The 23,379-nt window shown below is 40.0% G+C and overlaps 1 protein-coding gene across 7 annotated transcripts in view; it reads left to right on the top strand.

The window, feature by feature from the left end:
- SGIP1 (SH3 domain GRB2 like endophilin interacting protein 1) overlaps nucleotides 1–23,379 on the top strand; it is a 219,983-nt gene that overhangs the window by 161,336 nt on the left and 35,268 nt on the right. For 5 of the 7 annotated variants that reach the window (XM_008072193.2, XM_008072194.2, XM_008072197.2 and 2 more), the window contains one exon: nucleotides 6,580–6,639. The exons of the other annotated variants lie outside the window; for them this stretch is intronic. In XM_008072193.2, coding sequence (XP_008070384.1) covers nucleotides 6,580–6,639 — 60 coding nt within the window. The remainder of the gene's footprint in view (nucleotides 1–6,579; nucleotides 6,640–23,379) is intronic. 7 annotated transcript variants of the gene reach the window in all.

The raw sequence follows: 23,379 nt of genomic DNA on the forward strand, positions 1-23,379 counted from the left end.
CTGTGTGTTTCACTACTGCCACCTGACTCTTTTGAAACCACCTTCTCAGCAAAGGAGGCAAAGTGCTTTGCCTAAGCTAATAAAGGGACATTAACACCTGTGTTTTACAGGCATTCTCTTATGCTATTCCATACAGAGCTATTCAAAAGCATGAAGGAGAAATCACCAGGGAAGGTCTTATAATTTAGATATTATTTCTTATAATAATAATAGTCTCCTTTGAGGGGAAATGTTTATTTAAATTCCAACCATGTACCACATCAGGAATCACAAAATTTAGAACCTTTGTTTTCTTGAAGCTTTCATTCCTTCATCAGTTTTGGTTGTCCTTATGTTGACAAATGGTATCATCGTTGGCATTGTGGGACTTGAGCAAACTTTTAGAGGTTTGTTTTTTCCAAGTGCTTTTCAGTAATGAGTGACTTTTCCAAAGAAATAAGTCATTGCTGGCAAATTCAATGGATGCTTTTGTGCCTCTTTCCTTCTACTGCAATGAAAGTGACTTGTTGAGAGTGGCCAGGAGGATGGCTTTCCTGGGTTTAAATGCCTGGTTTTGCCTGGGGCGTCTTCCCTCTTTCCAAAGCTGGTCTCTCTTTCTTCCCCTCCCTGGGCCCCTGCTGCCTCTCTCGATTTTTTTGCATGGTGTCTCTGACCTCGGGCTTTTTTATTCCATTTTTCCCATGCCAGCCTCAAGCCCTACTATCTTCTTTTGTGGTCTGAACTCCCCTCCGACTCTTCCATAGTATAAACCAGCTGACCCATCCCATATTGCTTGGAGCAGTAATTAGCCAAAACTAAATAAATCCCTGCTGCTACTGCTGGAAGGGCAACTGCAGAGTCGCCCAAGTGAGAAGCAGCTTGGATGGAAGCCTAAAGCTCTTCTGGAGAAAGAACTGCCTGTTTTCCCAGAGAACAGGGAACGTGAACAATTTCACGTGCTCTATATTTTCCATCGGACTGTCCCAAAAGAACCCCTTCAGTTTGGTGAAAATAGAGCCAGTTTTCCAGTTCTGTGTAATGTGTTAACAGACAGACGTTCCACATTTTTTATATAGGCGAGTTTGTGCCTTGTCTACTCCATCAGCTGGGGAAATTTGGGACTTCCGATCTGTCAGCACCCAGTAGGTCATTTCTACCTGGTTTGCTTGTTCACATTTTGTTGTAACGCTTATCTGTTTTTTTTAACTCTATGCCCCTTCGTGCTTCTTTGATTGCTTCAGCCGTTCTTCACTCTGCCCCTTTGGATTTTTTCCCCCCTCAAGATTATTTGTTTCACCCCCTCCATGTGATCTGCCTTGTTGGTCAGAGAGGAAAGTAAGAGTGAACTGTGGGGCCAGGCCCAGTGGCTCGTGCCCGTAATCCCAGCACTTTGGGAGGCTGAGTCAGAAAGATCAGCTGAGGCCAGGAGTCAAGAGCAGTCTGGGCAACATAGCAAGACCCTACCTCTACAAAAAAAAAGAAAATTAACTGGGCATGGTGGCGTATGCCTGTGGTCCCAGCTACTTGAGAAGCGGAGGCAGGGAGGATCACTTGCGGCCAGGAGTTCGAGGCTGCAGTAAGCCATGATCACACCATTGTACTCGAGCCTGAATGACAGGGCAAGACCCTATCTTTAACAAAAATAATAATAATATTAATAATGATGACTAATTTAAAATAAAAGAGTTAACTGTCACTCAGAAAGCTGACCCCAAGTGTCCTTGAATGAACCATCTATCATGTTTTTTCAACCCACTGTGATTCCTAGAGAAAACTAAATTGTGTTCAGGCTTTGTACAACGTTTCTATTCTCCTGCTGCAGAAATCTCAAACCCTGGACAGCGACTTTTATTCTTGACCCATCTGGTATGGGTTCTTTCAAGATGAACCACAGAAGGGTTTATCTTAAAAAGTAGCCACATAAGAGGACAAATTGCTTCATTGCTGAGGATAAATTGCTTCATTGCTGAGGAGCACACTGATTTAATCTGTTTGGTTCGGTTATTTTTATTTGGTTTACTTTTATTTGGTTAGCCCTCCTGTCCAATTCCTTATGCTCCAGTTCTGTGTTTTCTCCCAGAGTAAAAACCTTGTCAGGTAGCTGACTGTTCAAACGCTTTGTGTGCATGGCTGTTCCTCTCTGGAGAGGCTGTGCTTTGGCTGTTCAACACCAAAGGGGCCTGGTCATGACAGACTTGGAATGTCAACTCAGTGTAGTTAACTGGTTTGGGAGAGGGAGAGAATTTTAGCAGCAAACTCCCTGGAGTTAATGGCTCCACATTTTCCTCCCATCCCCACAAGATTTTTTTGGCATGTCCTAGGGTGCTTGAGCCAAAATTGGGTCAAGTATAGTGGGGACCCGTAAGCCAAGTTTAAAGTAATTCAAGAACCAAATTTTTAAGAGCAAGTTTAAATTTTCTACACAGCCATTCATATAAGAAAGTGCACCTAGAAGACTTTGGATATGAAATCTTCCATGAGAGCTGTGATTATAAAATAGTAAATCTGATGCCACAGCTGAAAACAAGACTCTATGTGTATTAGGCCAGGCTCATGCCTGTCATCTCAGCACTTTGAGAGGCGAAGGCAAGACGATTGTCTGAGCTCAGGGGTTCGAGACCAGCCTGGGCAATGTGGAGACCTCGTCTCTACAATAAATTAAAAGAGTAGCTGGGCATGGTGGTACACACCTATGGTTCCAGCTACTTGGAAGGCTAAGGAAAAAGGATTGCCCAGTAGGTCAAGGCGGCGGTAGCTGTGATCGTGCCACTGCACTCCAGTCTGGGTGACAAAGTGAAACTATGGCTCCAAAAAAAAAAAGACTGTATGTGTATTGCCACATTCAAATAATACGGAGGTCCTACACAGCTGTATTTCATTTAAGACACCTTTCATTTAAAAATGTACCATTACCTTCTATATGCTTAAGAAAGGTGGGAAAAGCTGCCAATTGGACTAAAAGGAAATGCTTTTTTATCACATCAATTATTCCAGACAGATTAGAATGTAAGGCAGTACACATATCAGAATCAATTAGCCTAGCTTGGTGGCACGCTCCTATAAAATCTCAGCTACTCCAGAGGCTGAAGTAGGAGGATTGTTGGAGTTCCAGACCAGCCTAGGTAATGTATTGAGACCTTGTCACAATTTTTTAAAATAATTTTTTAAATTGAAGAAATACAGTAAAGTGTTTTCGCACTGGAGAGAGTTCACAGGACCTATGTTACATGGTTTTGTAGAAAGTCCTATTAATATTAGAAGGATAGGAAGATTGCTTGAAATTATTCTATTATAGGAAGCAAATTCCTTGACAGTTCAAGATAGATAACAATAGAGATAATAAGGAGTTATCTCTAATTATAAAATCCATTTGTGTTGCTTGTTCTTATTTCTGTGGGTGGTAGTAGGTTTTTAAAAGTGTTTGCAAAAATCTTCCTGAGGATCTACTGCAAAAAGACCACCATAAAGACAATTTGTCTTCACTGTTAAGTATATTCCTTCACTGATAATTATGCATTTTAAATTGCACCTTTGCTTCCCAGTAATCTGTAATGAATACAAAAAATCATTTACAAGCACCAAAGGAAGTATCAGGTGGATTTTAATGCTTCCTTTGGTCCAGAACTTTGAACAAAAGTAATGTGTATTCAGTAGCGAAACTGTAGTTTCTATTATAAAACATAAAGTATTTGCTCACGCTTTTTTCTCCCCAAGCTAGGTGGCGATTCTAAATTGCATAAGGTTTCTAAAACATACCTGTATCAGTGCCAGTTATTCTGCATAAAAAGAAAGGTAGAACTTTGGAGGTGGATTGTCCAGATCTCAAGAAAAAAAAATTCCCACATTTCATTTTAGTCTTTTTCTTTTTATGTTATTTTGTCAGAAAGTCCTTTTTCCAGTACTCCCAGAAATATAGGAGTTGCGTTAACTGTTTTAGCCACCATGGAAGACACACATGTATGAGGGGAATGTGCCAAAAAAAAAAAAAAAAATCCGGAATCATCTTTTGGAGGGCAGGTCCCTTGTAGAACAGGCTTCCCCCACTAGGTAAGTGTTCTAGGAACCCATCCGCATCAGCTGGACCTGCTAGTGTTGTGAGAGGCTGTATTTGGCTTCAGTGAATTTTTTTTTGGCGGGTGTAGGGGGAGGAGATTCTTTCAAGGCATTGCCTATTTCATCATGGGTGATTTACAAGCGCACCTGCCCAAGCTGCGCTGCGTGTTCAGCAGTTTTTGACCCCAAACAGCATGACTCCTGTGCCCCAATCTCCCTGTTCACCCGCTCTTGCCCCGGGTGACTTTTTTTTGTTGTTCCCCTGGATGAAAAAAGTCCTCAGTGGGAAATGTTTTGCCAGTGTGGAAGACTGAAACAAAAAAGGACAGAAGCACTAAAAGGCATCAAAATGGATAAGTTCAAAACTGTCTTGAACCATGAAAAAAGTGTCTCGATAAGTGTATTGCATCAAACAGAGAGTACTTTGAAGGTGACCGAAGCTTAAACACGTAAGAATAAATACACAATTTTTAATAAATAAATCCTAGGTTTTTTGGGGTCCCCCTCATATAATTAAAAACTGTGATTGACAGGTGATACCTTAAAGTCTAAAAAATTGACACAAAAAAGTAGTTTCCCTGCTTTACTCCCTAAATCTAGGAGGCACTCTAATAGAATATTTTCCTAGGAACATTCTTGTTTGTAAAGTATTTTTTCTACCCTCATCTATTTCCTTATCTTCTCTACATTGTTCCTCCTTACTGGTCTTTACAGGTTTTATTCAATTTTCTATTAAAGTTGTGACAATACCCTTGAGACCTGCAGTGTTGAATACTTTTTAAAATCACGTAGAATAAAAATCCCAATTACTTGCATTCGCTAGTTGGGGAGAAGAAAGACCTTGAAAAGAGCTGAACCGGTTGAAACCCAGAGCATCAATTCATGATGTTGTGACCAAAGTACAAAGACATCTAGCCACAGCTGGATACCATAGACAAAGATGAAATTATGATTATGCTGTTCAAAATTAACAGTCCATACTATCAAAGCAAGTGCAGGCAAGTGCAAGGCAAACTGAATTTGGATGCCAATGAATGTGAAATGGAGCAGTTCGTGCAGGGACCTTGAATTTATATGGTTACTTTTTTGTGGTCACGTTAAAAGCATCTGCTTTCCCCATGAGGAAAAGGTGCATGCTGGGTAATCCTATCGAGCTGCCAGGACTCTATCAGAGGTTCTTGTTGATGGACATATGTCTGGCTACTTGAGAATCGTGTTGGAGTGAAACACACTTGCAAAAGTCAATTATTAATGACAATTCCTTTAACAACTCCCTGAGAAGGTGGAGCGTGACTTCTTCCCTGGAGCTGACTTCAGCCAACTTCACAGATGCTAAGACCTACCATTTTTAACATGTTAATTTCTTCTCATAGAATCATCATAAAATAAGCACATCACTTTTTAATATTGTGATCATCTTCCCGGTGTTTTAAGTTTTGTTTTCTTTTTTCATTAAAATCGTTCTTGTGTTTTACTCAGTAAAATGGGCTGATCGATTTCATTTGGGATTTGTATTTGTGTTTTTGTTTTCCATTCGTTTATGTTTCTTTGGTTCTTAGTGTCAGAAGATGATGTTTTTTATGACAAACTGCCCTCGTTTGAAAGGCGCTGTGAAACGCCTGCAGGTATGGTGCTAGCCCAGTGATCTTTAGATACCTAGATTTCAAAAATCCAAACCATTATTCATCTGAATGCTGTAACTTCATGGACATGCTCCTCACCTCATGAGTGTCCAGTGCCTCTCAGATGCACCCGGTGTTTTACTGTTCATTGTGGAACTCATGCCACTGAAATTTTTTAAATGAATATATTAAAAAGCAGCAGGTTGCATGACAGTTTATCAGTGAAAAGGTTCAAAAAAGGTGAGATGCTACTGCTTTGTGAATTTACAAAGGAAGGAATAATTTAACTGCTCAGAATTACATGTCCGGTCACTGCTTTTCAATTTAGAAAATAGCAGAGCAACGTTAGTAATCTCGCTTTTTCTTTGGTACATCTTGCTTTTTCTTTGTGTCTGGATGCCTAAGGTGGTTCCAGGGGAGGGGACGGAAGATAGATGGCATCTTCCTGAAACTTTAAATTGATATGCAATGTTGTTGTCATTTAAGATCTAAGCTAATGTTTTATACAACCCTTAACTCCAACTTTACCTTTCTGGAAACATAGAAGGGGATGACATTGAAGATGAAATGGATACAGCAATTGCTGAATGACACTTTGCCCAAAGTAGTGCAGTTAAAATATGCTGACGCCCCTGCATGGCCAGGAAGACTTCCACTCCATGCACACAAGCACCGAGTATCAAGCCACCAACAACACGTGCCCATTCCTTTAGGCCTCCATAGCTTCGCTTTTGCTTTTTGTTCCCTGAACTAAGAAAAAAAAAGCATAGATTGCCAGCCTTCCCTCCTTCCTGCACGCTAACGGCATGTAGTGCCTCCCCCCACCCCGTAGCGAGATTAATGACCTGCTCTGTAACTCACGTTGTGTCCTTCTCTCTCCCCCTCCTTAACCCTTCCCATCCCGCTTCAACTCCTGGCCATACAGAGAATGAACAGCCTTCCCTCGTTTGGTTTGACAGAGGAAAGTTTTATTTGACTTTTGAAGGTAAGTAGTGCATAGCATACCAGATTCTAATTTAGACTGCCTCATCCTTACTTCCCCAGCTGCACTGCCAAATCCCAGTTCTCTTCCGAAGTTCTGGTCCCACTTTCTAGATGAAAATGCTATGGCTACTTCGCAAATATTAAATACTAAAGAAAATGATACGTGAATTTGGTTTGTATGTGATCTTCGATTTTTTCGTATAAAAAATGAAAGCTCATTTGCAGTTAATATCGGTGACTTCATTCATTGTGGTCAATTGATAAAAACAAAACAAAACACACCTTTCTTTGGCCAAGGAACTTAACTCTGTCAACCAGGGCTCTTTCCTAACTCTTTTGCAAATGCAAAACAGCAAATATAAGGATATTTTTGGTTGGTATTGGCATTTGATTTTGTTCTGGATAGTTAATATTTTAGGTATAATGTCCATTATTGTAAGATGTAAATATGCATATATATTCTTATGGTGAGGAATACTGTACAAGATATCAGAAAGATAGGGAAAAGTAAAAAGAAATATTTTAGTAAGTTTGATTTTCATCTCTTGAAATTGTGATTGGAAAGAGTGTAGTGAGATGGACAACTATTACTGGACTTGTCACCTTAGAAGATTAAGGAAAATATGCATAAATATAATGTAACTCTAACCTCAATGTTTGATCATTTATTATATTCTGCATTAAATATTAGCATTCCTCTGTTTTATATTTACATTCTAAATCATCTTAACAGGCCAGGCATTTGATTAAATGACCCATTTAAACTAATGGCGGGGAAAAGATTAAATAATTTAATTTAATTAATGTGCCATCTTGCACATAAAGATTTATCACATAAGCCCCTACTTTCTAGGATTTTAAATAGCTAAATTTATCCCAGCATCAAAAGTTGGCCCAAAAAAATTCTACTCTAGAATTGAATCTAAATATTGAATTCGCCTTTGTGTTTCAAGGCAACAAAAAGAATTTTTCTGACTTGGGTGTGTGCTTTAATGCAATTTTTAAAATCAGAATGGCTGGTAAACATAAATATTTTGTATGGTTGTGGCTTTTTTCTCTCAACAGTGAACATTGCTCACAAGTGGTCCTAGAGATGGACGTTCTTAGCTTGAAGTAGCTTAGATGACGTCTGGAAAGAGGATATGATTTCAAACTTTTCAAATATTTTGATGTCTTGTCCTGGCTTAGGGAGAGGACAGGCAGATAGGCAGTCTCCAGGAGAGGGTGTGTATTCTTTTTGTGAAGTCAAAGTCTTCCTCGCTTCAGGTCATTTCTCTGCAACAGCCAAGATGCAGAGTCCAGGAGCTTGTGGCCTAAACTTTCTCTTTGAATCAGGAAGAATTTAAAAGTGCCCAGTTGTCTTTTTACTAACCAGCACCTCTCAAAAGAAGCGGCTACAAAAAACTCAGACAATTTTTTGTTGCTGCTGTTTATTTTGGCTAGAGTATGTGTTGGTTTGTTTGCTCTATCGGGCATCTCTTCACAGTAAGAGGGACCTTTTTGGAAAAAAAACCAACCTAGAGACATTTTTGATCGTTGGTTGGTTTGTTTTTTTAAATATCTATATTACCAAAGAAAAACAAGTATAAATAAATATGTGGAATAACATATTTTATAAAGACGTATTTGTCAGTAGTTTTCTGGGTATCTAAAGGTGGTAGCATGGTCATTCTCATTCGTAAGATCCAGATTCCTTAAGCATCTCAATCTGGACCAAGAGAAGTCGTGCATGCTTTCGTTTTGATAGAAATGGATTGAAATCTCTGGCACCGTGCATCCTTTATCTTGGACTTTGTTCAAGTCTGAGCATAGACGAGCCTTCCTGAGGGGATGGGTGAGCAACTATGCCATGAATGTATATATATATATGTCAGTCTTATAGAGGAGCCTTCCTGAGGGGATGTGTGAACAGTTGTATCATGAATGTGTATGTCAACTGTTTATCTCCCTGAGACATGTCTATGCAGATAAAAGTATATTTCAAAATATACTTTAAGGAGCACCTTAGAAGAAACTAAAAATGACATGTTGCCACCTGAACAAGTATGGCCATGTTTTCATCATTTTGACAATATCAGGTGTGTAGTCATCATTTATGTGTATTAGTTTCAGGTATTTGCAACCTGGATGGATTCTTTTTTATTTTCTGCTCTAAGGGTAAAATGACATAGAAATGGTGACATTTTAATTTACCTTGAGAGTAGTGCCCCCACTTAAATTTTTATACTCCAAAAAGACTTTCATCCAACATGTTTTATTGAATAGCACTTCTAATGTGATTGTAGGGCGTGCTGGGTTTTTCCACATTTATTACTGTTAATATTAATTATCATCATCTTCAGTCTTTCATTCAGGAAGTGTAGAAGAGGAAGAAAGATTCCCATAACAAAATAGCCACCTTTTCTAAAGAGCTTCTCGATGACGACTTACTGACTTCTGAACCATGTTTTTGTGGCGTTCAAGCCCCTAATGTGCCTTATTTATCATTTTGTTCTCACAGTGCTTTGGACATTATAGTCACTTATTCAATGTTTGATCCACCAAACAACCAGTCAATTAAGTAATAAATATCAGCGTATGAGTTTATTTGGCGATAACATGAAGTGCTTCACACTTAAAAATTTAACAAGAGAGATAGAAAAGTATTTGACAGTGGTACTACTCAAAAGAATCCCAAAGCTTTTCTGAATGTTTTACTTTTATAAGCAGCTTCACTAGAATCCTAACCTATTTATTTTAAGCTGCGGCCTTTTAAAAAAAAGTAAAGGTGGGCAACCCCTTCGGGTCCCCTCCCACCGTGGAAACTTTTCTGTCCTCTCAATAAATCCTGCGTTCTTATAAATAAATAAATAAATAAATAAAGTAAAGGTTACAAATGGCAATGACCTTTTACATTCATTCAAGGGTACTTCTTATTGAATCTGTCAAGTATTCTGAGGTAGGATGGCAAGATATTTCCATGACAAATCGAAGATGTGGCTATTAGATATTTGAACAATTCCCTAGGGTGTTTTCACATCAAGATGCTCCCAGGAAATGTGCTGTCCCTCTCCTTGGTTGGCTTTTTCGCCTTCAGAATCGTGTTGTATGTGGTTGTGAAAAACAAGCAAATCTGCCATCACAAGTTCTTGAGTGACCTTGCGTCAGCATCCCGTGTCTGCCTGTCCCTACGGCCTCTTTCCTCTCACACACTCTCATCCCTGGCCTGCTCTGTGTTCCTGCTCACTGCTCCCCCTCCCCTCATTCCCACCAGGAATGTCACATCCTGAGCAGCACCCATCCCTACATTTTCAGTTCCTCGGCTGGCCTCGCCCAGAGGTTTCCTTAACAGAATTCCAGGTCTTTCCAGGGACTGTCACTCCTCTTGCAGGGCTCTCTAGGACAAGTCCTCGGATCTTCCGTGGATGGCATGTCATGGAACTGGGAGGCAGTGTTGGGATTCTCCCAGCACTACTTATTGCTACTTCTGAAACCTCCTTGGTGGTCTAGAGGCGCACCTGGTCGTTCCACCCTCCTCATCCTTACTGCTGTTAACAGCTGGTCTCAGAGCAGTCCTCTGCATGTATCTCCAGGCTGCAAGATGCTGGCCACTTCCTTTGCCTCCTCTGCTCCTCCTCACTTCACAGCAGCTTCCTGTGGCGTCGATCCACATGCATGACCACCCAACACCAGGTCCAGGGCTTCAACTTCCTCTGCTCCATCAAACTTTGCCTCCACTCTACTCAGTCATCCACACCTCTAGCCACACCCTGGAAATAGTTCCCACTGGCAAGTGTCATTTTGGCTATTTCATAGCTAACCATCTGTCACCCTTTTTGTACACCAGGGACTACATGAAGTTATGATTCTTTCACTCAACAGATGTTGATTGGGCACCTACTGTCATGCTTTCCTGGACACTCCCCAGCAAGGAACAAAGCAGAAAAAAGCCCAGTCACCCCGGAGGTGATAGTCTAACGTGGGAGCTTAAAAATAAGAAGATCAGTATAAAATGTAGAGTTTGGAGATGGTAATGAGTTCTATAGAAAAATAAAATAGGAAAAGAGAATGGGGCATACTGGGGTTATAAGTAGCAAGATTTGGGGAAATTAAAAATGATGGATAATCATAATTAGCATCTGAACACTTGCTAGGTACGAAGTACTCCCCATCTATTATCTCCTTTTATCTGCACGGCTCCTTGAGGAAGAAACAGAGATTTAAGGAACAGAAGTAACATTCACAGCGTCACACAGCCAGAAATAAGCAGGGTAAGGACTTAAGTCCAGCCCTCCTAGCGGGAGCCCCGCCTGTTCTGTCTCCTCGGCCTGCTGTGTGTAGCTAATCTCACTCGGTCCTCACAACAGCAAAGTTTCTTCTCTCATCTTGGCGCCAACACGCTAATTTCCTGACACCCATCCTTGTTTCCCTTTTACTTCGGCTGGCAGGTAGTAACTGTACATATTTTTAGGGTGCCAAGTAATGTTTTGATACATGGAGCCAATGTGTAGTGATCAAGTCAGGATAATTAGCTTGTCCATCACTTCAAGCATTTCTCATTTCTTTGTGTTGGGAACATGCAAAATCCTCTCTTTTAGCTTTTTTGAAATTTACAATAGATTGTTGCTACCCCCATTTACCCCAGAGTACTATGGCGCGCTAAAACTCATTCCTCCTATCCAGCTGTGATTTTGTGCCAGTCAGCCAAACTTCGACCTCACCGAGACGTCTGTTTTCATGTTCTTCCTGTTCTTCCTCGGCCCACTAATGCAGGCCCGCATTCCGGTTCTTTTCTCTATCCAGATTAGACCCGGGAAAGGAAAAATATGTTTCTGAAGGACCTTGATCAGGAACTATATTTTTTCTCTTGGAAATTGCGCTGCCTCTGTGAAAAAAGTAAAATCTTGGGTATTTTAAAGGTCTGAACTTCTTAAGCAGGTTATTAAATACCACTAATTAGTCATTGCTAAGTCACAATTATAGTCACAGAGCACTCAACTTTCTTCACCCTAACGTAGTATTAAAATCCTGTAAGCAATGAACAGGTCCCATTTTCCACATGCAGCCACAAGGATACCACTAATTCATCCACTTGAGAGTCACTAAAAAAACAAAAAGTGGAAGATGTGATCCGTTTTCTGAGAAGCCACAGCTTTGCTAAATTCACAATATTCTTCAAGTTGGAAGTGTCCACTGATTGTTCCTGCTCCACTGAAGACCCTTTCCAGTCAATAACACGACACAGTGCTTGAGTACCCACTCAGTGCAAATCACAGAGCTAAGAACAACAGCCAGGTTGAGGGAACAATGTAGAGACATTAAAGGCAGTTTTAGAAAAAGACTGTCTTCGTTAAAAGCGTGACATTCATGCTCCCTAGCTGTGCTGAGTTTTTGTGTATTGACTGCGTTGTGGATATGCAAGGTGAAACCCTATTGAAATGACTGACGGTCACAGAAGGTTTTTTTAGTGGCTTAAACCAGTTAAGAAGATTAAAGTAGAGCTGAACCTGCAAAACACTCGACCAGGCAGATTTGCGAGGATTTCAGTCTTCATTTTGTCTTTTCATCATAAGTGAGGTGCCTGGTTCTGAAAATCTCTGGGATTGACCAGCATGCCGGTATTCCACTTGGCATCCTGCTCTTTAAGGCAGGAGCCCTGTCTCACTCATGTTTAGCGTACAGCTGCCATGCTGGTGGTAGAATAGAAGACCAGCAAAGGTCCCCTGCTTCTGGCCTGGTGGCTGCTAGGGATAATACAGATGTACAGAATCCATGTCAGAATTCCATCCAATTAAATACTTATGGGAACACTAACGAGTAGGTGGTCGCTTATATCCCCGGCACGCCACCATGCACAGAGTACCTGGCTAGGGAAAACATTGCCTCACTTGGATCCCGCGTATCTGGGGTGCTGCCGTTTTTGCCAGTAATGCTGATGTGACATTCCCTGATGTGCCCTGTGCGTGGACCACATTCTGAGCTAATTACCTCACATCCACAAGCTCCTGTAACCCATACAGGAACCCTAGGAAGTGGGTGCTATTATTCACATTTTACAGGTGAGTAAACAGAGGCTCTGAGCATTTAGGTAACTTTCCCAAGGTAACACAGCTAGTCAATGGTTAAATTGGCTCAAGGAGAGTCATGTTAAGTCATAAAGGGGACGTTCCTAACCACTGTAATCCTTCAGTCCTGGTTGTGCCACTCAACCAAGTGGGATTTTGAGCATTTAATGTCTCTGAGTCTCTGTTTTACCATCTTTAAAGCGGGAGGTCTAATACTTATCTGGTGGAATCATTAAGAAAATCTAATAAGATAGATTGATTTTGTTGGTTAATGTACTATGTGATGCGAAAGGTTTCTATTATTCATACTTTGAAATTGCATTCCAATGGCATAAGGAAGATTAAAAGCAGGGACCAAGAAGGTGCTGTGTCCAAGATGCATTTATTTCCTGTTTCTGGCATTTTCCTGGTCTCCAAAGCAACCTCTTAGGTGTCTGGTGGTGACTAAGCCCAGGAGCTTCTTCTGTCTCCATCAGACTCACTGATGACCATAACGGTCCAAAACACACAACTGTCTGAGTGTGTCCCTCACACAAAAGAAAATGCACCCAATCCAAAAGGTTTAAAATATATAAATATTGGGCAGCTTTTTCTTTGCTCATAATTGAGGCCTTTCACTCCCCAGAGAAGAGGAGAACCCTGAGTCTGAGTCACACTTGCCTGGGTGCAGAGGGTGGGTGTAGAACAGGAGTTCTTATCTGTCACCAAATGGGGAACAATCTAGAACAGCTCAAGACCTCACATCCTGAAGAGAAAAGTTGTTATGTGTGGGCAATTTTGAAACCTGCAGCATAAGCCAAATAGGTCCCCAGAGCAGGAAAATGATTAACAGAATAGAAAAGTTAAGGAATATTCATTCGTGTATTTCTTCATTCAGTGGTTTGCATCCATTCCATGAGCTCTTCTTGGCTACAAACCCCTGTGTAGGAATTATGGAGGCAAAACGATATGGCTTCTGCCTTCTTGAAATCCACAAGACAAAAGAGTTTGACACCTCTTATTAAAAAAGCATACTGTAGCAAATGCCAAAGTGGAATGGAAAGAATGTTCTAGAAAGGTATGAATCTGGAATAACTTCTTGAAGGAAATGGATTTGAGCTGGCTGACAGTAAAGGACGAGGAGGACCTCAGAAAGCTAAGTTCCAGTTTGAAGGAATAACTTGGCAAAGGAATTAGGGTGAGTAATGTCTAGGTTGTTTTCAGGAACGATAAGTACTGGGTGAGGCAGGAATGTTTTAAGAGATGGTCTTGAAAGGTAAGTAGAGATCATATTCTAAAGCTTCATACTGGAAGAAGAAATTTAAATTGCAAACCCTAAGCAAGGCGGAATTTTGGCAATTTTTTTGAGAAAGGAAGTGGTACCATTATCTTTGATTTTTAGAATTAGAAGCAGGGAGAAATTCAGGAATTTGAGGCAGATCAGGAGAAGTAGCAAGGGACTGGCTTACCATTGTCATAGAGAGATTTGAAAAACACCATCGAGTTAGAAATATTTGACATCTAACAGGATGTGGAAAGGAGTGAAAGCTGATTCCAAAGGGTCCATCCTGAGGCGCAGGGAGAAGGGCACCCCAGATGATCAGGGGAAAGGCTTGTCCATGGGTGGCAGGTTTGTTCAGAAAGAATGAGGTAAATTAGCGCCCTCTCAGCTTTGAAATTTCTGCACAGCATCCCTGTAGTTTGTGTCCAGGAGTAAATGGACTTTTGAAATTTGTGAGTCATCTGTTCGGAGCTGAGGCTGAATCCATGGAAAGGAGAGCTTACCCTTGAAACATACTTGTGTTCAAGAGCTATACTGGCATAAGAACCCATTGTAATTTGAAATTTGCTTCATGGTATTTTTCTTTAAATGGCCACGTAAATATTAGTGATTAATTTGGAATGTGTAATATTCAATGAATGGATATGCTTCTGCAGAATCTATCAGTGGCCTACATTTTATGCTGATCTGTGGCCCATGCCTAGGGTAATCTCGACATGGCTAACCCATTCTGAGTATGACGACCTGCGCACTAGACAGGACATTTGCATGCATCATGCCTAGAAGAAAAAATACCAGCTTCTAGACATCTATCATTGCAAATACAAGTTACCATAGTGAAAACAAACTGCTTCTTCTCCCTAACTGGTGTCCCCAAAGCCTTTGACCTCTCTTGGGTATCCATCTCTTTTGTGATTTTTTTTCTTTCTCCTTTTTCTTCTGGCTGATATATACTCATAAACACTACATGAGACTGGAGGTGATATTTATTGTACACATCAAGTAAAAATGAAATGAATTTTAGAACTTTACAAATAACTGAGTAATACATTTTGTATTCTTTGCTTAGGAATAGAAAGTTGTTTTTCATGAAACATTTCATTTTTCTTTTTCTATGTAGTAGGAGTTCTCGAGAACAGTTTTAAAGTTTCCTACTTACTCCTGCAGTTATAGACATATAAGCTGTGTTAAAAAGAAAAGATTAGCTGTCCCATCATAATGTTATAGAGTTTGAGCTGTAATACTCATCGTGGCTTCAGAATGCATATGCCTTGACATATTCATAGGAAATATTCTCTAGCGGGAATGAGGGTTGCCTTTATATGTTTACATGTATGTGTACAAAATTGATTATGATGGGGGTACAGTGAAATGGTGAGATTTTCTGTGTTTAGTAACTCTGCAATAGGTAGTTATCTGAGAGGAAAAACAATAAACAAATTTATAAAATAAGGCCTTGGCCGGGATCGGTGGCTCAGCCTGTAATCCCACGCTTTAGGAGGCTGAGGTGAGTGAATTGCCCGAACCCGCAGGTTCAAGACCCGCCTGGGCAACTTGTGAGACCTCATCTCTACAATAAAAATCAAAAAAATTAGCTGGGTGTGGTAGCGCGCGCCTGTAGTTCCAGCTACTTGGAAGGCTGATGGGAAAGGATCGCCAGAGCCCAGCAGGTCGAGGCTGCGGTGGCCGGGAGCGGCCACTGCTCTCCAGTCTGGGCGACAGAGTGAGACTCCAACTCAAAAAATAAAATAAAATAAGATAAAATAAGGCCTTGGCAATATCCACCGGGACAGAGTCTATCATGACTGTATTCATTCGGTCCTCAAGTGTTTATTGAGTGCCTGTCATATGCATGGTACCATGAAAGGCATTGGGGTTGCAGCAGCAAACAAAAAAGACCCGTTCCTGCCTTCACAGTGCATAGAAGCCAGACATTAAACAGTAGTTAGGATCATGTGTAAAGACTGTTTTGACGAAGGAGCGCCCAGCAGGGAGACCTGACCTACAAGAGAGGCTGATGGGGGAAACTGGAGTGGTGTCTAGCCCTATGACACTCTGCTCTCAAGCAGCATAAAACGTCGGTGGGTTAGACTTCTGATGTCAAATCTTATGAAGGTGTAGATATAACCTAAAGATATGCTGGGTGTGTAAAGATATGCTGGGTGTGATCCCAGATATTAGAAAAAGCCCTCAATTTATATCAGTCCACTCTCAGTGCACAATATACTCGTGCATACACATACACATATATAACTAAATCGAAAAAAGATATGGAATATATATCATGTATATGATAGGAATATATATTTCACACATCACATACATATATATTTAAACAGTGAGATAGAACTGGGCGTATGTGCACACAAATGCACTCACTCTGGAGTAAGCTTTCTGAGTCCAACTCACAACCTCAGCACAATGTGTGACTTTAGGCAAGTTTACTTAATCTAAATCAGTTTCCTCCTCTGAAAATTGGTTTAATAATGGCACCTATTTTGTAGGGTTGTAGTCAAGATTAAAGTCAAATAATGAGGCCAGACAGGGCGACTCACACCCATATTCCCAGCACTTTGGAAGACCAAGGGGAGCGGATAGCTTGAGACTGGTAGTTTGAGGCCAGTCTGGGCAACATAGCGAGCGTCACAATTTTTAAAAACTAACCAAGCATGGTGATATATATGCCTTTAGTCCCAGCTACTTGGAAGGTTGAGGCCGGAGGATCACTTAAGCCCAGGAGTTCGAGGCTGCAGTGAGCTATGATTGTGCTTCTGCACTCTCGCGTGGGCAACAGAGAGAGAGAAAAAAGTCAAACGCTGAGCACGGTACACACAAAATGCTCAAATATTAGCTATTACTATGATTGTCCAGTTTCACCCGTGCTTTGCTTGAACATGGCTGTGTTTTATTTAGTTCTTGCCTGCTTTGGGGAAGCTTGGATTGTAGCATTCTAGCCTTCCCTAGGCAAATCTGACAACTGGATTCTGCTGTGAGTGGCTGCCTGGCCTTCCTCCTTGTTGGAGGCACAACTAGCAATCTGGTCTCTGCTGCTGTGGAGCAAGGGAAAGATTGGAAGCATCATGCCATCTCCTTGCTGTACACACCCTGCCTCCACCTGAGCCTATCATTAAAGCTGCCTTGTTGAGACTCTTGATTTCCTTGCCCACGAGACTCACTCCTGGGGGTCTGTGTGAATGCTGATGGGAGACATGGAAGAACATCTGTTAGCTCTGTTGCACTAAAGGGTTTGTAAATCATGGCACTTCTGTGACTTTGACAATTTCAAACTTCCTGAGAAAAGGATGGAGAAGCTGAGAATCTCCAGGGGAAGTACTTTATCTTTGGATGGTTCTGAACCTTCGACATGCAGTTGCTGGCTAATGACCTCTATGACTGTGATTTTTAATGTGTGCTCTTTAAGAACTGACCTCAGATTTGGGCTGCCCTCTCCATTAGTTCTTAAAATATTATTTTTCTGAACCTGTTGACTGTCCTAGAGAGGAGAGCTGACATAATTGAATGAAGAAGGTGTACTAGTGATTCAGAGAGATCATATGAAGACTCAGGAGAATCTCCCATTTCTAAGACTTTTTATGAATCTAATATGGAGATATTTGATCAGCACCACCTATACTGCAAATAGATTTTAGGCAGTCACTTGTGAAAGGCCTTTGCAAACTATAAAGTACAATATAAATGTAATCATTTTCTAGAATAATAATTAACATTAATGAATATTTAATATGTGGTAGGCATGTGCTAAGAATTTTGCATTCATGGCTTTATTTATTAAATCAAAGATTGATTTGGGTTGGGTGCAGTGGCTCTCACCTATAATCCCAGTGCTTTGAGAGGTGAAGGCGAGGGGATTGCCTGAGCCCAGCTGTTCGAGACCAGCCTGGGTAACTTGGTGAGACCTCATCTCTACAATAAATCAAAAAAATTAGCTGGTGTGGTGGGGCAAGTCTGTAGTTCCAGTTACTTGGAAGGCTGAGGCAGAAGGATAGCCTCAACCCAGTTGTTTGCACTCCAGCCTGGATGACAGAATGAGACTTCAACTCAAGTAACAACAAAAATCAAACAAAAGATTGATTTAGATCATTAAGATAAGGCATTGATATCTGAAGTCATTACCCTTAAGATTTTAGCCCTTTGTGTCTTTAGTTCTTTTGTACCTTGAGTGATAGTCAGTTCTGTTAGAGCATGGACTGCCAGCAGACAAAAATGTCATGGCCTTTCTTCTCTCTTCTGCTGCCTCTGTTCTAAGTCATCCGGACACAAGTCAATATGGTCTTGGGCTTCTTTTCCTGCTGACACACATTCACACGAGCAGTGTGTGCTATTTACGTTGTGTGTCTTAGTCTTGTATTCAGAGTAATGACAGCAGATTTAGAGTCTTGAAATGTGCCTCTGATAAAAACACACAAAAGATTTTTCTGCAGAAGTGTCACAAGGGAGCAGGAGGGATGTTAATTTTTTGAGGATGTTTTGGTAGAGTTGCAATCATTGTTTAGGAGGTGAGTCCGGGAAGAGGAAGCAGGAGTTATTTAATGTTTGCTGCTCTCTGCCTTAGACATTGCCTTTTTTGGACTCTACACACAGTCCATTTGCCATGAAACCGGCAGCTCAAATAGCAGGCTTCCAGGCACAGACCATGGCAGACAGCATATTTCCTGCTTCTCTATTCATTGAGAGCTGCCCCCTTGGAGAATAACTCTCAGTAGTGCTCAAAATTACTGGCAACCACTTTTTAACTGTAAGGAACCATTCAAGAAATAAATAAAGGAGAAATATAGAAACTTCAATGTTATTTAAAGTTCCAAAATAGAACCCAATGTTTATTTATAATATTTTTGCCACAATACCAAAATAATGCATATATATTACCTAAAACACCTGAAAACCAAAAAGTATAAAGACAATGAAATAATCTATAATCTAATAACTGTAGATAACTGTGTTATCATTTTGATGTATTTCAGTTCTAAGACTTCTTATGTGAATGTGACTGTCTGTGTATGTCTGGTGTATATGATCCTACAGTGTATAATTGTACATTCTTTTATTTAAACATATGATAACATTCTCCTTGCCAATACAAAGTATTTGAAGACAGCTGATAGTTTGCTTTGTTCTGATCACAATAATGATTTAAGCATATCACTTTGTAAAACGCCAACAACATGCTAAAAAATAAATAAAAGAGTAAATATCACCCCGAAATCACACTCTTTAGAGATGAGTAGAGATAACATTTTTGATGTTTTGGTGAAAATTCTTGAAGAAAACCCTCTGTATATATCTACACACACACACACACACAAATACAATTTTGTGAGCTGCATTGACTTGATCCCAAGAAACTACACATTAAGATATACTCCAGTTGGCTATCAACTTTTCAGGGACAAAATAAGTTCTAAGTGTAGAAAAACACTTTTGTCTATCCAGCAACGCAAGCCACTATGCGGTATAACCATCAGAAACTGAGTCTAAGCCCATTTCAAACTCAGAATCCACAGATACATCTGAGTCACTTCTGGCCATCAACATGTATGGTTAATATTACCGTGACTTGATTTTTTTTTATGCCACACGTTTATTATCTTAACCTTCTTATGCTCTTTTGCATTGGTTGTTTAATTTCGCGATACATCAAAAATTCCAGAGTTTTATCTGCATTAGCTTTCCAGAATTTATTTCTAAATTGCGGCAAAGTAAAAAATGCTAATAAATTTTTGAAAGTCAACTAGAAGTTGGTTTTCTAGTCAGTTTTAGTGCCTGAGTGTTCCTTTGGAATGCATAAGTCAGTCACAGCCTACTTATTTCATCTTTCAAAATTCTGTGGTTTTGATAGCTTTTTACTTTATTATTACGGATTAGAATCATTTTTGTTGTTTTTTTAAAGCACTTTTAAGAGAAATATGAGTTCAAATGTAAGTCAAAATTCACTTACACGAAAGTGGCTGTCCATTCAAGTAATTCAACTAAACCGAGCCCATGAGGTGAGCTGATAACTTCTGCTTGTGGTTACACTCCACAAGGATACGCAAAGACAGCGGTGAAGCCTGCTGGGTTAGCAGTCGCTAGGCTCCTTTTGAAATATTGATTACAAGATGCATCTCAATTTCAGAAATTTTTTAATGTTTGAAAAACATCTTTCTTATAATCAAGGAAATACAGTCATGCATCAGTAATGATGGTGGATATATTCTGGAAAATGTGGCATACAGCGATTTTGTCATTGTGTGAACATCACAGAGTATACTTACACAAACCTAGATGGCGTGACCTACTACACACCTAGGCTAGATTGTATAGCCTATGGCTCCTAGGTTACGCACCTGTACAGCATGTGACTGTACTGAATACTATAGGCAACTGTAGCACAATGGTAAGTATTTGTGTATCTAACATTTCTGAACACAAAGAAGGTAATACACTGTGCTACAACGTTACAACAGCTACAGCGTTACTAGGCAATAGAAAATTTTCAGCCCCGTTATAATCTCACGGGGCCGCCATCATATATGCAGTCCGTCATTGACCAAAACATTGTTATGCAGCCCATGACTGTGTTATGTGCATTTCTGCAAATAGAATGCACAGTGTACTAACTTTCAGTCCATAGTAGCCATTTAGTTTACTGTATACCACGTGTGTGCTTATAGGCATGTGAGCATATAGATACACATATCAATGTATATGTGCATTGTAATGGCTCCATAGTCTTTCATGCATGTGGCTATCCTTTGTGAATGGACATTTAGGGTTTTACCATTTTTTCCCAATGTTTAAAATGCTACAGTGGGCATCCTTGAACTTATAGCCATATATAGTTGTCTGAATATGCCCTAAAGATAAATTACTGAAAATGGAATTGCTGTGTTAAAGGGTATGCACATTTCAAATATTATTATATATTGCCAGATGTCCCTCCAAAAGGTTCATCCCAGCATGTTGATGAACAATTTTTTCATGTCCTCATGAACACAGTTATGTCAGTATTTTCCACCCTTTCCAATCGGATAGAGAAAAAGTAATTTTTGATTGTTTTCGTTCCGTTTTAATTTACTGAAAAAATTTTGCATTGTCTGTTTAATATTTTGTTTATGTTGCTAATCATTATTTCTCATACTTCAATTTTTAGGCATTTAAATTGCTTCAAGTTTTTCCACATGCAATGAACAGCTGTGCATAGGATTCTGTGGTCTTAAGGTGTTTCCTTAGAATAGATTCTCAAAATTGGAATTTGGGTAAAAATTATGAAACATTTAAAGATTTAAGTTACACATTGCCAAACAGCTTTCTAGAAAAAGTATACCAATTTTTACTTCCACCAACTTTATGTGGAATGCTTTCTTGTATTTCACTATATCAATATATTTTATTATATTCTCACAAACATGAAGTATTCATTTTCTCAGATATTTTCTAATCTGAAAGGTAAAAAATTATTTCTTCCTGTTGCATTTTTATTGCTAGTGAAACAAGACCTATTTTCATGCTTTTGTAGCCATTTTTGTTTCTTTGGTGAACATTAGCCCTCTTTTAAAAGTCTTAAGATATTTCATGTGCTTGTGCATCTGTCATTTATATTATCATACAGCATATAATTATGCATTTTTTATTTTAACATATGATAATATCATCTTTGCCGTTACAAAGTATTTGAAAACAGCTCATGGTTTGTGCTTTATGAGCTGTGTTTCCCACTTCAACTTGAGAAAATTCCGACAGGCTAATAACGGGCTAGTGTGTCAACCCCAAGGCAGCGCCTTCACGTAGCCACCACCTCTCTGAAAATATGCCCCAGACTTTCCACAGAAGAACAGGCCCCACCTGCCCAGCATTCCTGACCATCTCTCCCAGAACCTCTAATTCTCCCAACCCTCAGTGACTCCCTGCTCCCTCTCAGGCGCTCTGGGGTATATATTGCTGTCAACCTGCGTTCTGGCCGGGCTCCTTCTCAGATTGTGGCCTGCCCCCAGCTCTATCTGGCTCCTCACTTTCAAATCCTTTGACTATTTACATCTTCCCCGCCAAGCCCTCAGGGACTACCTATGTAGCTCATGGAAAAAACATCTCTCCTGGCTGGACCAGGCCCACAAGCCTCTCTTTCCTGTGCTCTATTCTTTGGATGATCCTTGCTAGATGTTTTTCCCCCCCAAGGATCTTAATTAGACCACAGGTAGTTATAGCACCACAGATATGATTCATTCAGTGTAAGTTTGACAAAAGAAACTATAATCCTTTAGCAAAACCAATGCCTTAAAGTATTTTCAAGAAAGTTGAGTTGTCCGTGAACATTCACATTTTTGGCCCTTTTAAGCCTGGAGATTAGTGCTTCTCGAACTTTTTATTTTATTCCCTCTGCCCATGCCCAGGTAGCCCTTTTCAGACCTTGTTTTTCCCCTAATTGTTTCAGTAAAGTTTTGACACCAAGATGTACTGTAGATCTGGTCACGTGCTGCATGTATATCTGTGTGCTTAAACATTTAAAAAGTAAGATTTCTTTCACTTTTTCCCAAGAACCAACTTTCTCCCCATTGGGATGATGTGCCCACCTGAGAATGTGTGCTGTGCAGACAGCTGGATCTCGGAGCAGAGCTTACTGGCATTACCTGGGGAAATGTTGGAGAATACAATTGAAGTTAGATCTGGTTTCCAGTTCCAGCTCCTCTACTCACTATAGAGGAAGTTACTTTGAGCAAGTTATATAATTTCCCCAAGGTTTAATATGATGGCAGGTACCTCAAAGAGATGCTTGGAGATGAGGAAACATACTGCATGTAATATAGTCAACACAGTGGCCATCGTGTATGTAAGCACTTTACATAAATTAGCTTTTGATATATCAGTATACATATTCTGCATATTTCCAGTGATAGCTGACTCAGTTTCAGATGCTTGATCAAATTCTCCCTGCTGTCTTTGTGAAAATGCCCAGGGTTCAGCTGTGTGAGTCATACTAAGACAAAGAAGAACACCAAGTTCTTAGATGGAGGAGATCTGCTTAAGCAAGTGTTTGTTTATCTTTCATTCTTATGATGGCTTTGTCTTCTGCCTTGTGTTCATATCTAACAGTAGTCCTTGTATTGCATATGTTTGTTCTGACTCTGATGATGAAAACAAAGGATAATGTTCCCATTCTCTTAGTCAAACATTTTAGGAAATTATTTAGTTGAGCATCAATTTTGGATAACAGTCTGGCACTCTAAGGCAAGACCCAGTTTGAAGAAAAATTCTCTGTAAACATGATGAAAAATTCCCATTGACTGTATGTTTCTGGACTGAGCAGAATTTGAAAAGCAAAACATATATGCACATAAAATATGTGTGTAACTAAGGCAGGTAGGCAGAGACTTCTGAAAGGGAAGACTGGAAATAACGCTAATCCTATTTACATATTCAGAAATTCAGTATACTTAATTCT

This window comes from Carlito syrichta, unplaced genomic scaffold (genome assembly GCF_000164805.1).
Source record: "Carlito syrichta isolate Samal-C Ts95f unplaced genomic scaffold, Tarsius_syrichta-2.0.1 Scaffold314875, whole genome shotgun sequence".
Classification (NCBI taxonomy): domain Eukaryota; kingdom Metazoa; phylum Chordata; class Mammalia; order Primates; family Tarsiidae; genus Carlito; species Carlito syrichta.